The sequence below is a fragment of the Chlorocebus sabaeus genome, chromosome 8, assembly GCF_047675955.1.
Source record: "Chlorocebus sabaeus isolate Y175 chromosome 8, mChlSab1.0.hap1, whole genome shotgun sequence".
Taxonomy (NCBI): domain Eukaryota; kingdom Metazoa; phylum Chordata; class Mammalia; order Primates; family Cercopithecidae; genus Chlorocebus; species Chlorocebus sabaeus.
This window is the reverse complement of record NC_132911.1, coordinates 126,971,108-126,983,888: the sequence shown is the minus strand read 5'-3', so window position 1 is coordinate 126,983,888 and position 12,781 is coordinate 126,971,108. Positions and strand designations below refer to the sequence as shown.

Sequence of the window (12,781 nt, the reverse complement as noted above, 5' to 3'; positions counted from 1 at the left end):
CCTCAGCCTTCCAAGTAGCTGGAATTACAGGCACCTGCTGCCATGCCTGGCTAATTTTTTGTAGTTTTAGTAGAGACAAGTTTCACCTTGTTGGCCAGTCTGACCTTGAACTCCTGACCTCAGGTGATCCGCCTCGGCCTCCCAAAGTGCTAGGATTACAGGCGTGAGCCACCGCGCCAGGCCAATGACAGCTCTTTTCTAATTCACAGAAACCAACTGGAAAGTAAGGTCAAACCACTTTATACAACAGACCAATGTTAGTTAAGCATAAAAATGCTGGTAACAGTAATAATCACAGCCTGCCTGGTAAAACTCAGTAATCCTCTTCAAACAGACCCTGTTTGGAATTATAATTATTAATATCAAAATAAATTTGAAAGTATTAAGTAATACCAATGTTTTAAACAACAATACACTCTTAAGTGGCCTTTTTTTAGTGCATCTCAGATGCCCAGCAGCTAAGTATTTACACTTGCTGTTTTACTTAATTCTACAACAATTCTAATACAAAGAGAATGTGTTATTATTTTCCATTTCGTTCTGATGAGGAAACAGGCCCAGAGAGATGACAGATACATAGCTATTAAGAGTTGGGTATAGAAGCTGGGAGCAGTGGTTCACGCCTGTAATTCCAGCAATTTGGGAGGCCCAGGAGGGCGGATCACTTGAGGTCAGGCGTTCGAGACCAGCCTGGCCAACATCGTGAAACCCCCCCCCCCCCCGTCTCTACTAAATATACAAGACAATTAGCCAGGTGTGGGAGCCCACGCCTGTAATTCCAGCTACTGGGAGGCTGAGGTGGGAGTATCGCTTGAACCAGGAGGCTGAGGCTGCAGTGAGCTGAGATCACGGCAGCACCACGCTAGGCAACAGAGCATCTCCGAAAAAAAAAGTGGGGTATGACCTAACACATTCAAATTCTTGTTCTTCCAGGGGAAAGCATAATGTATGAGATATTGTTTGGTTTAAAAGTGAAATGATATGGATTTGAGGATTCGAGGGTGGAAAAATTCATATTTTGAGAAGTTGAAGATAGACACTCTGTTTTCCTGAAGGTGTTACAGGGAAGTTTATCTTGGGAATGTGTTTCAGCTTAATCTGCCCAGCATTTGACACCATTTGGTAGAGGGAGGAAGTCCCCACTCCTAGCGCAGTTCTGATCTCCCGGAAATGTTCGAAATCCCTCCCGGTTGCTTAAGCTCCTTCATCAGTTTTCGTCATACACACAGATAATAAGAACTTGTTTCTCAGCCTTTTATCTTTACATCTCTGTTTCCAAATGACTGTGTTCCCAGGCCTTCTCCTTTTTTCCACAGAGATAACCGCCCCATGGTCGTGTGCAATGCAGCTAGTGGGTCCTGCAAGGGTGCAACATTTCTCAAAAATAATTGTCTAATCTTGAACTTTGGGCAGGATGTTATAGATAAGAGCCTCTGGGTAAGAAGTTTTTTTTTTTTTTTTAAACCATCCAAACTTTGATCTGTTGAAGTTCAGATCACTTTATTTATTTTTTATTTTTTTATTTTTTTTGAAGGAGAGTCTCACTCTGTCACCCAGGCTGGAGTGCAGTGGTGCGATCTCTGCTCAATGCAGCCTCTGCCTCCCGGGTTCAAAGTGATTCTCGTGCCTCAGCCTCCCCAGCAGCCGGGATTACAGGTGCGTGTCACTGCGCCCAGCTAATTTGTGTACTTTTAGTAGAGACGGGGTTTCACCATGTTGGCCAGGTTGGTCTCAAACTACTGACCTCAGGTGATCCACCCGCCTAGGCCTCTCAAAGTGCTGGCATCACAGGTGTGAACCACCACTCCCGGCCCAGATCACTTTAAAGTGTATCATATTTTGGGGTTACTGAGGAGACAGCTCAACTGCACCTGTTCTTTGATTTCAAACTGCACCTGTTCTTTGATTTCTTCCCCATGTTCAGGGAATCCTCAGCTATTCTAGCCCACAGCTCAACCTCCTTCTTCCCTTTAGTGATACAAAATCTGAATTCCCCAGGGAAGAATGTGTGCCTTGAAATAGAGTGTCAAGAGCGCTACAAGAATTCCTCAGCTCATATTCACAATCGCCGAAAGGGGGAAACCACCCAGTGTCTATGGACTGATGACCAGATAAACCAACTGTGGTCTGTCCAGTCCATGGAATATTGCTCAGCCACGAAAAGGGAGGCAGCACTGACACACGCTACAGCTCGGATGAGCCTGGAAAATGTTATGTGAAAGAAGCCAGCCACAAAATGCCACATATTGAATGAGTATTCCATTTACATGAAACACCCAGAACAGGCACTTACATGAGGACCCTCAGTGCTAGGAAGGACATTCCAGACCTCAAGGCAAGCTGGGCAGGAAGGTGTGAACTGCACTTGAAGTGCCTCCTAAGCCACATTCTCTTTTTTTCCATAGCCTTGTTCTCCTACCTTCAAATTCTAAAAAGTTTGAGGACGGAATGACATATTCTAGAGATTCTTCTCTGAAAACTTGCCCCACCCTAGGCCTGGGTGAAGGGCAGCCATGTTTTCGCCACGTGCCAAGTTCCCTTCTGCCACCCCTGCCCCAGCCACAGGTTACTGGCTCAGGGGTGGACACCAGCCTCAGAGACAGCTCATCCACTGGTTGGTGATCTGGGCTGACAGAATGGCCGGACCAGGGGTGATGGTGGTGGGGGCTGGGCTGGGAGGCCCCAAAGCTTAGGGATGAGGAGGTCAGATTTAACTTATACAATCCATGAGGCAGGAGAGAGAACCAGAAAAAGAAGCTAAACAACAGGCCTGTGGACCCATAAAAGCGAGAGTGAGCAGCTTTTACCCTAGCTTTTCCCAGACTCGGGGAGGCCTGGCAGCCCCTGGTTCTGCCCTTGGCTGTGCCTGAGATTAACTGCCACAGCCTTACAACACCCCTTCCCTTCTGCCTTTACTTAGCCGGTTTAAGTAGATTTTCTGTGCCTTACAGTGAAACAGCCTTGACGAACTTAATAGGAACCAAAATGTTGAAAAACAGTGCACGAAGGTCCTCGTTGTATTTGGGAGGAGAGGAGAATTATTACACAATTTTGGACTTTGTTTGGAAAATGTGTAAAGTACTTTAAAAACTGAAGGAGTCCCATTACAAGAAAAGAGTAAATATAAATTATTCAGCTTCGTACAAGCAGAGAAAAAAAAAGGAGCTATCTAAAAGAGAAGTAATATGAAAACCTGTCCATTCAACTGCAAACACAAAAGGGGAAAAGCAAAGCGAAGTCAAAATATAAATATTAGAAATAAATCCAAATAGATCAGCAATCACAATAACTAAGTGGATTATACCTATTAAAAGACAGATGATAAAATTATACTTTTAAAAACTTTAATGAGGCTGGGAGCAGTGGCTCACGCCTGTATTCCCTGCACTTTGGGAGGCTGAGGTGGGTGGATCATCTGAGGTCAGGAGTTAGAGACCAGCGTGGCCATCATAGCAAAACCCCATCTCTGCTAAAAATACAAAAATTAGCCAAGTGTGGTGGCAGGCACCTGTAATCCCAGCTACTGGGGAGGCTGAGGCAGGAGAATCACTTGAACCCAGGAGGCGGAGGTTGCAGTGAGCTGGGATCGCACCACTGCACTCCAACCTGGGTGACAGAGCGAGGCTCCGTCTCAGAAAAACAAAAATTAATGATATGTTGTTCACAAAAGACACACTTAAAATCTATCAGCAAGTTTGAAAATAATGGGATGGAGAGAAAGTTATGCTGTGTGCTCTAGACTGAATGTCTGTGTCTCCTCCAGATTCGTATTTGAAATCCTAATCCCCAATGTGATGATTAGTCATGATTAGGTCATGAAAGTAGAACCTTCAGGAATGGGGTTAGTGCCTTTGCAGAAGAGGCCCCAGTGAGCTCCCTCACCTTTTTACCATGAAGGGATAAAGATACACTTTTGCTGTGTGACACAGTGAAAAGACAGCAGTCTATGAGGCAGAAGGTGGGCCTTCCCCAGACACTGAATCTGCCAACACCTCGACCTAGGACTTCCCAGCCTTCAGGACTGTGAGTAATGAGTTTCCGTTGTTTATAAGCTATCCAGTCTATGGGATGTTACTATAGCAGCCCAAATGGACTAAGACACTGTACAAGTATAAGCCCAAGGAAGACTGGAGGTAGCAATGTTAATGTCATTAAAAGTGGAATTTCAGCTAAACAGCACTAATAAGGCTAAAGAAAGATAGCACATTTTAAATGTTAGGGTTTATTTATTTATTTCTTTTCCCTTTCTCTCTTTCCCTTTATGCTCATTTGTCTCTGGCTAGAGATTTGGCAGTTGGCTTCACCTGGCTTTGGAACGGCATTGCAGGCTCCTGCTCCCTGGGGAAAGAGGGCATCCTTAACGCCCCCGGAAGCCTGCCTTCCACTCGCAGCTTATCCCAATGTTTGTGCTCATATTTCTCTGGTCACTGCTATGTGTTTGCAGCAGAGGAAGTAAGATAAGATGCAACCAGTTGCCCCCTCTGCACTCTCTGTCACACTCATCACCTTCCTAAACAAAATGTTCCCAAATGACCTTCGGCTCTTCCTTCCTTCCTCAATTGCCCTCTCGTTTCATCCTCCCACAAAACCCACCATCAAATCCACTCTCCTAGTGCCACCACTAAGAACATTTCAAAGAATATATTTTAAGCTCTGAAATCAAGTTTCAAAGACAGACCCAGGCAAGGTAACGTTGTTAGAATAAATGGGTGGTCAGTCATTTGGATGTAGGAGTCTATGTGTGAGGGTCTAAACACTAACTGAGGCCGGGCATGGGGCTCATGCCTATAATCCCAACACTATGGGAGGCTGAGGCTGGTGGATTGCTTGAGCAAATAATAAAAATTTAAAAAATAAAATGGGGCTGGGCGCAGTGGCTCATGCCCGTAATCTCAGCACTTTGGGAGGCCACATGGGTGGATCACCTGAGGTCAGGAGTTTGATACCAGCCTGGCCAACACGATGAAACCCTGTCTCTACTAAATATACAAAAATTCGCCGGGTGTGGTAGTGGGTGCCTGCAATCCCAGCTACGTGGGGGGCTGAGGGAGGAGAATCGCTTGAATCCTGGAGGTGGAGGTTGCAGTGAGCTGTGATTGCACCATTGCACTCCAGCCTGGGTGACAGGGCGAGACTCCATCTTAAAAAAAAGAAAAAAGCAATGGGGTGTGCACACACACAACTAAACAAATTGCATCACTTCATAATCACATCTAAGATATCCGAGGAGGGAAAAGAAGAGGATTCTATGTCCTATTGCAATATCAAGGGAAACTGAGGCACCTGGAAATGCCTCTCTACCTGGAATTCTTGCCAGAAAGGGCCCACATTTCCTGCCTCTCCTCCCATCTAGGTGATGCAGCTCCAGCTCCAGGCAGAGGGGTACCTTCTGGGAGCTGCTGGGGCTGTGTGTGTCTGAGCAATGGGAGCTGGGCTCCACCTCACCCAGCCCTTGTCCTCCACGAACCCTTGACAGGAGACAAATCCAGGGCTCACCTGTAAGATCCAGAGAGGACGAATCTCCAGTCTGAGATGATGAACTTCTCCCGGATTTGGCCAGCGAATTTCCTGCCTGACTTGGCACAATACACCTCTCCTTCTACACTCCGGATGGAAATGTTCTGTTGGAGGGAATGTCAAGGTGTCACTTCCTCATTCTGTTTATAGAGATATATTTGGGCTTTAGGCTGGATGTTTGTGTTCCTCTTACCCCCATTCTATGTAGAAACCTAATCCCCAGGGTGATGGTACTAGAGGGTGGGGCCTTTGGGAGGAGATTAGGTCATGAAGGTGGAGCTCTCATGAATGGGATGAGTGCCTTATAAAAGAAGCCTAGAGAGCTCCCTCACTCCTTCTGCCACGTGAGGACACAGCAAGAAGACAGCCATTTATAGGCCAGGAAGTGGCCTTCACCAGACGCCGAATCTGCCAGAACGTTGATCTTGGAGTTCCCAGCCTCTAGAACCATAGGAATAAATTTCTGTTGTTATAAGCCACCAGTCTTTGGAATTCTGTTATAGCAGCTGTGATGGACTAAGACAATTTGTGTAGGAAAATGTCTGGTAGAATGCTCATCAAGATGAAAATGTGTTATCTCTGGTTGGTGGGATTCTGGACCATATTAATATTTTCCTTGGGCTGAGTTGTCTAAATTGTCTTCATTGTCCTGGCATTAGCTGGCAAAAACAAAACAAAACAAAAACAAAAACAAAACAGAAAAAAAGGAAGGGGGTAGAATTCAAATAAGGCAGCAAATAAAAGAAAAACAATGGCCTGATGCCTGTGGAGCCCCGAATCTAGGCCCCCATGAGCCACAGGTGGCATGGCAGTTACTTGGAGGCAAGCCCAGCCCTGCCTTGTAAGTGGCTTGACCTGAGTCCCTGACTGCAACCTGTTCAGAGGGAAGGCTGGGTACAGCCAGAGGAGGTGGTTTTGTGGAGGTAGCAATAGACTCTGTATTGTCTTAAGCAAAGGTGAGTCTGCAGTCCTACCATGGCTCTATTTATCCCTTGTCTTCCCTGTAGCACCTGCTGCTCCCACCCTAGGGCTGGAAAAATGGGAGGCAGGTAAAGTGTGGGAGTCTCAAGGTTAAGGCTGAGGGAGGTGGAGTACTGTCTGCATTCCTCAAAAGACTGCTGGTAGCTCGCCAGGCTCTGGGAAGGGCAGTCCTGCCTCCAGCCGCTTCCCCTGGGTTTCTCCATAGCTCTGTGAGATCTTGAGATGAGGGACACCATTGTCCTATGGTGAGCAGAGTACTGTCAGGTGTGCCCAGCATAGGCCATGAAAGCAAGGCCAGTTCTGATGGTCCTGACCTGTTTCAATGGCCTGGTGCCAAGGAGGTGTGATCCACGTCAAGCCAAACAGACCCCAAATCAGAGGTCCCAAGGCCTATGGCAGCAGGAGGCAGCACTGAACTCAGCTGCATCCATGCCTAGGAGAAGGGAGGGAGGGAGGAGTCTTCATTTTTATCTGGGAGGTTCTCCCAGAGAACAGAACCTCTCTTGCCTGAGCTAGAGGAGACTTATCAAAGGAACTCTGAGGGCCACCCATCAGCGGCTCAGCCGGGCCTACTCATGAAAACTATGGGTGGTGTTCACATTTGAATTAGTTGTCCTCAAATTTGTGTGATGAATTGAACCCTTATCTCTGGGTTTCTTTTCTCTTTACCAGGAGGGGGAAGTACAGGGTTCAGTGAAGTCCAAGAGGATCAACATCTTGTTGGGGTCAGGGAGTTCTGAACGTATCCCACAGACCCTGGAGGTTGCCTGCCCTGTGAGATGCAGCCCCTGGGCTTCCCCAGCTGAGAGGAGAACAGGAGTACATGGCGGAGATGCTGCTCACTAGACACCCATGACCCTTTACATTTCCTAGCATCCGTGCATCTCGGTAAGGTCAATGGGTTGTAAGAGAAAGCGATGAAAATCTCTTCCAGGTCAGATCCTGGAAACATCCTGCAGAGTCCTCCAGCCTTTCCCTGTCATTGCTCTTTCCCTGTCATGGCTCTATCTTAGAGGCCATGTATTTCTCAGGATGTAGCTACATGATGGAGGAGGGCCATCTGACCTACATAGGAGTTTGTTTGAGCAAGAAATGAACCTTTATTGTGTTCAGCTATTAACACAAGATGGGGACATTTGTTAGTGCTGCATAGACTATCCTGTCTGGACTAATATGAGTACCCTTAGGACTCTCATTGGGGCCCCTACCTTGAGGTGACTGTCAGAGATCTGGATTTTGTCACACATCTCCTGGAAGAGCTTCACACCTCCCTGGTCCAGGAGCACACAAACGAACACCCCACGCTTGTTGGCTGCCTCTAGAATGTCACAGAAGATCTCCACATCCGTGAACACATCCATCAGGATGACCAGGACCTGGGCCAGAGTAGAGGGCTCAGTTACCAGAAAAGTCAGGGCCAGGTGCTAATTGGTTTCACCCAAACTGCCTGAGTCCCAGTGGCCCTGGGAGAGCTGTTCCCACTGGGCCAGAGGGGAGAGGATGGGGTAGGGTGGGTCTGACAGGGCAGGATTAATGGAAGGAAAAGGAAGAGCTGGAGTGGAGGCCCCTGCCCCTGTCCTGATACCATCTCTCTAGCCCCACCAGCTATCTGTGGGCCCCTATGCCCACTGTGGGAGTGGGGAGTGCGGAGGAGGAAGGGAAAAGGGTAGAAAGCGAAGGAGAGCAGAGAAGAACAAGAAGCAGCATCTCAGCGGGTTCCAGGAGAGGAATAAAGTTAAGGTCATGGATTCTCAGCCACTTGGAGCTGGAGGGCACACTATGGCCACTGATTTTCAAATGCTGTTAAGCGGTGGAATCCTCACCTCAAACAAAATCCCATGTGGAGGCATCGTATATAAACGCCTAGAGCAAGGTGCTCCCCGGGAGACGGAGAAGGGAGTGACGCTCTACCCACAGCTACTGTATCATCTGTCACAGTAGAAACTGGGGAGGGGAGTCCTAGACATCCAGCGAGCAGGAGAAACATCTGGGTTCCTCCTGCCAAGCATTCATTCCCCCTTCTTCTGCCAACAGCATCTCAGCCTGATTTAAGGAATTGCCTCTCCTCCACAATCAATGTGGTTTGGATGGGTCTATTGCCATCCCTTGATTGGATATGGGGAGACCATGTGACCAGGGCTAGACCAATGGGAGAATTGCATCTCCTGTTGGCCATGGAGATTGGTCCAGAGGTGGTCACACGACTAGGTCACATGATCTAAGTTATCCTAATGAGAGTCAGCCCAGGACTTTAGCTGGGACTCCTAGGAAAGGAGGTGTTCTTTCTGCAAGGTTGCTTAGCTGGCATTTTATAAGCAATGGCTACTGGCAACCATTTTGCTACCTCTTGGGGAGAGCCTGCCTGACAATGAAGCCATTATTCTGGATGGAGAAAGCATCCAGAAGGCAGAAACAGAGTACCGGCAGTGTCATTTGGACACCTGGTTCCAGCCATGCCTGAGACCAGTGCCACCCTTGTCTTTTTCACTGTGGATGTCAATGAATGTTTCTCTTCTTCTTAAGCTTGTTTGGGTTTACTCTCTGTCACCCAATCATGAGTCCTTTCTAATACCTTGTGACATATTGACAAGCAGCTTATTAGGCAGTCATTAAAAATGTTAATTACTGCCGGGCGCTGTGGCTCACGCCTGTAATCCCAACACTTTGGGAGGCCGAGGCGGGCGGATCATTTGAGGTCTGGAGTTCGAGACCAGCCTGACCAACATGGTGAAGCCCCGTCTCTACTAAAAATACAAAAAAAGAAAAAAAAATTTTTTTTGAGCTGGTAGCCCACGCCTATAGTCCCAGCTACTGGGGAGGCTGAGGCAGGAGAACAGCTTGAACCCAGGAGGCGGAGGTTGCAGTGAGCCGAGATCACACCACTGCATTCCAGCCTGGGTGACAGAAAGAGATTCTGTCTCAAAATAAATAAATAATAAATAAAAATTTAAAATGTTGATTACAATGGTTATGCAGAAGCTATAAGACAAGGTGAAATGTTTACAGCCTGAAGTTAAACCTGCTATATAATCTCAACAAATGTGTGTTAACAATGAATTAAGTGAAGAAAGAAAACAACACAAAGTAGAAGTGTGTCCATGATGACTGCCAGTGAGTGAATGCAGATACAGTCAATGGCACTCAATGGCAGGGACACAGTAATCCGTCATTAGGTGACTTCTTCATTGTGTGAACATCATAGAGTATATTTACACAAACCTAGATGGTATATATGTTCATATATATATATGTATTTTCACATAGAAAACCAAATGTCCCAGCACCATTAGTGAATATTAGTTGTTTCTCCTATTTCATCTATGTCAATGTCAAGTGCATATCAGGTTTCTGTGTATGCTCCATTATAATCTTTTCCTTCTTTCCCTCCTTCCTTCCTTCCCTCCTTCCTTCCTTCCCTCCTTCCTTCCTTCCTTCCTTTTTTTCTTTTCTTTTCTTTTTTTCTCTTTCTTTCTTTCTTTCTTTCTTTCTTTCTTTCTTTCTTTCTTTCTTTCTTTCTCTCTCTCTTTCTTTCTTCTTTCTTTTTCTTTCTCTCTTGTTTCATTCTTTTCTTTCTTCTTTTTCTTCCTCTCTTTTTTTTTCTGTAGACATGGGGTTTCACTATGTTGCCCAGGCTGGTCTCAAACTCTTGGGTTTAAGCAATCCTTAAGCCTCAGCCTCCCAAAGTGCTGGGATTACAGGAGTGAGCCACTCCACCTGGTCCATTATAATATTATGGGAGCGCTGTCATAGATGTGGTCTGTTATTGACCAAAATGTCATTATTCCATGCATGATTGTAGATAAGCCCAAAGCAAAAACTAGCAGTCATGTTAGGATGGGGGATGTGAACCCAGAAAATGAGACAGGTCTCAGTTCATTTAGAAAGTTTACTTTGCCAAGGTTGAGGACATGCCCGAGGAAGTCCTGATGACATGTGCCCATGGTGGTCGGGGCACAGCTTGATTTTATACATTTCAGGGAGACATGAGACATTGATCAATATATGTAAGAAGTACTTCGGTTCGGTCTGGAAAGGTGGGACAACTTGAAGCAAAGGCAGGAAGACTCAAAGCTGGGAGGCAGCTTCCAGGTCACCGATAGGTGAGACACAAGCTGTTGCATCCTTTTGAGTTTCTGATTAGCCTTTCTAAAGGAGGCATCAGATATGCATCTATCTCAGTGAGCAGAGGGGTGACTTTGAATAGAATGGGAGGCAGATTTGCCCTAAGCAGTTTCCAGCTTGAGTTTCCCTTAGTGATTTTGGGGGTCCAAGATAATTTCCTTTCACAGGGAATATGGCCATTCACTTTTTTCAAGACTACCTGCAATAATAATGTCCCACTCTCTTTGTAATAATTGCAATATATTTTTTAAACCACTGCCATCTGGGAAGTGGCAAAGGAAAGAGAGGTGTCTTGCTGGCAGGCCAAACTGATAGCTGGTATCCACTTGGAATCAACTTTCTGTGATGTGGACGGATAGCCAGACAGGGGAGGGAACTCCTCAGAAACTGCTCACCCTGGGCAGGAAATCGGAAAAGATGTTCTAATAATGAGGGTGTGATCTTTAGAACCATGGCCCTGTAATCACACAATTAATTGTCTTGCACACATGTAGTCTTATGGCACCAAAAGCAGCTTAGGCTTTCCGTGTTGGCTGAAAGATAAATGCCTCCTCTTCCAAGGTATTGACGAAAGAGACCATTGCCTCCCTCCCTTAGGTCAGTACTTACTGACTTAGGTCAGTAAGTACTTCCAGTTCTGTGCCAGTGAATCACCATTTTCCTGAGACAGGGCTGGGTGAGCTGGTGATTGAACAGAGACGGGGGCAGGTTTGGAAATAACCCAGCATCTTGAATTAAAGGATGCTTGGAAATACAGGCTCACCCTGTCTAGGGTTATCTTGTTTGCTTCTTGTTGGGATTGTCTTCCAGCTGGATCAATTTGAAGCCAGTAACTGGTTTGGACCACTGTTCTTCCTTAGAAGGTATAGTGGGTTGAAGGCTAGGCACGGTGGCTTGTGCCTGCAATCCTAGCATATTGGGAGGCTGAGGCTGGTGTATTGCTTGAGGCCAGGAGTTCGAAATCAACCTGGGCAATATGGTGAAACCCCATCTCTACTAAAAATACAAAATCAACTCAGCGTGGTGGCACACGCCTGTAATCCCGGCTACTTGGGAGGCTGGGGCAGGAGAATCGCTTGAACCTGGGAGGCAGAGGTTGTGGTGAGCCGACACTGCACCACTGCACTCCAGTCTGGGTGACAGAGAGAGACCCTATTTCAAAAAAAAAAAAAAAAAAAACAAAGAAAGAAAAAGAAGGTGTAGTGCGTTGAACGGTGTCTTCTCAAAAGAAATGTCCAACCCTGACCACTAGAACTGTGCATATGCCCTCATTTAGGAAAAGCTTCTTTGCAGATGTAATTGAGTAAAGGATCTCAAGATGATTATCCTGGGTTATCTGGTGGGCTCTAAATCCGATGATACGTGTCCTTATGAAAGATATCAGAAGAGAAGCACCGGGAGAAGAGGAGAAAGCCGTGTGCCCAAAGCAGAGATTGGAGCGCCGTGGCCACGAACCAGGAATGCCTGGAGCTACCAGAAGCTGGGACAGGCAAAGAAGAACGCTCTCCTCAGGCCTTCGTAGTGGGCTCAGCCCAGTGACACCTGGATTTCTGACTTTCGGCCACTAGAACTGTGAGGGAATAAATTTCTGTAGTTTTAAGCCACAAAATGTGTGGTAATTTGTTATGGCAGCCCTAGAAAGCTAACACAAAGGGTAGCACATAACCCAGAGAAAAAGTGATCTGTCTGGAGTTAGGGAACTTTGACACTCATCCTGATGCTGCTGGGAAGTAGCCTTCAAATAAGTCAACACCTCTCCAGAACTCAGTTTCTTTACCTCTAAAATACGACACAGTAATAGCACGTTAGCTATCAGAAAAGATGGGTCTAACTGTAAACCCAGAGAATGTGAATTACAGCACTATAAAATAAAGGTGATTACGTTAGTATATCATGTTTAGTTAGTATATATATAGAGTTAGTATGTTAGTATATATAGAGAGTTTAAAATATGACTCTCGGTTTTATGTGCATTGTTCATGAGAAAGTGTGGGTAATGTTAGAATAACAGAATGCAAGAGTGTTGTTCTAAGCCAGGTTATGGAAGAGGGTTAAAATTAGTGCCCAGGCTGGTGTGGTGGCACGTGTCTGTAGTCTTAAGAGGCTGAGGCAAGAGAATTGCTTGAGCCCAGGAGTTTGAGTGTAGCCTGGGCAACATAGT

General features: G+C 46.2%; 1 protein-coding gene across 4 annotated transcripts in view; it reads right to left on the bottom strand.

Annotated features, from left to right (window-relative positions):
- FAM83A (family with sequence similarity 83 member A) overlaps nucleotides 1-12,781 on the bottom strand; it is a 32,283-nt gene that overhangs the window by 9,646 nt on the left and 9,856 nt on the right. For 3 of the 4 annotated variants that reach the window (XM_073018659.1, XM_038000182.2, XM_008001470.3), the window contains 2 exons: nucleotides 7,707-7,874; nucleotides 5,497-5,621 (listed from right to left, as the gene is read on the bottom strand). In XM_073018659.1, coding sequence (XP_072874760.1) covers nucleotides 5,497-5,621; nucleotides 7,707-7,874 — 293 coding nt within the window. The remainder of the gene's footprint in view (nucleotides 1-5,496; nucleotides 5,622-7,706; nucleotides 7,875-12,781) is intronic. The other variant, XM_038000181.2, reaches the window with a different exon arrangement.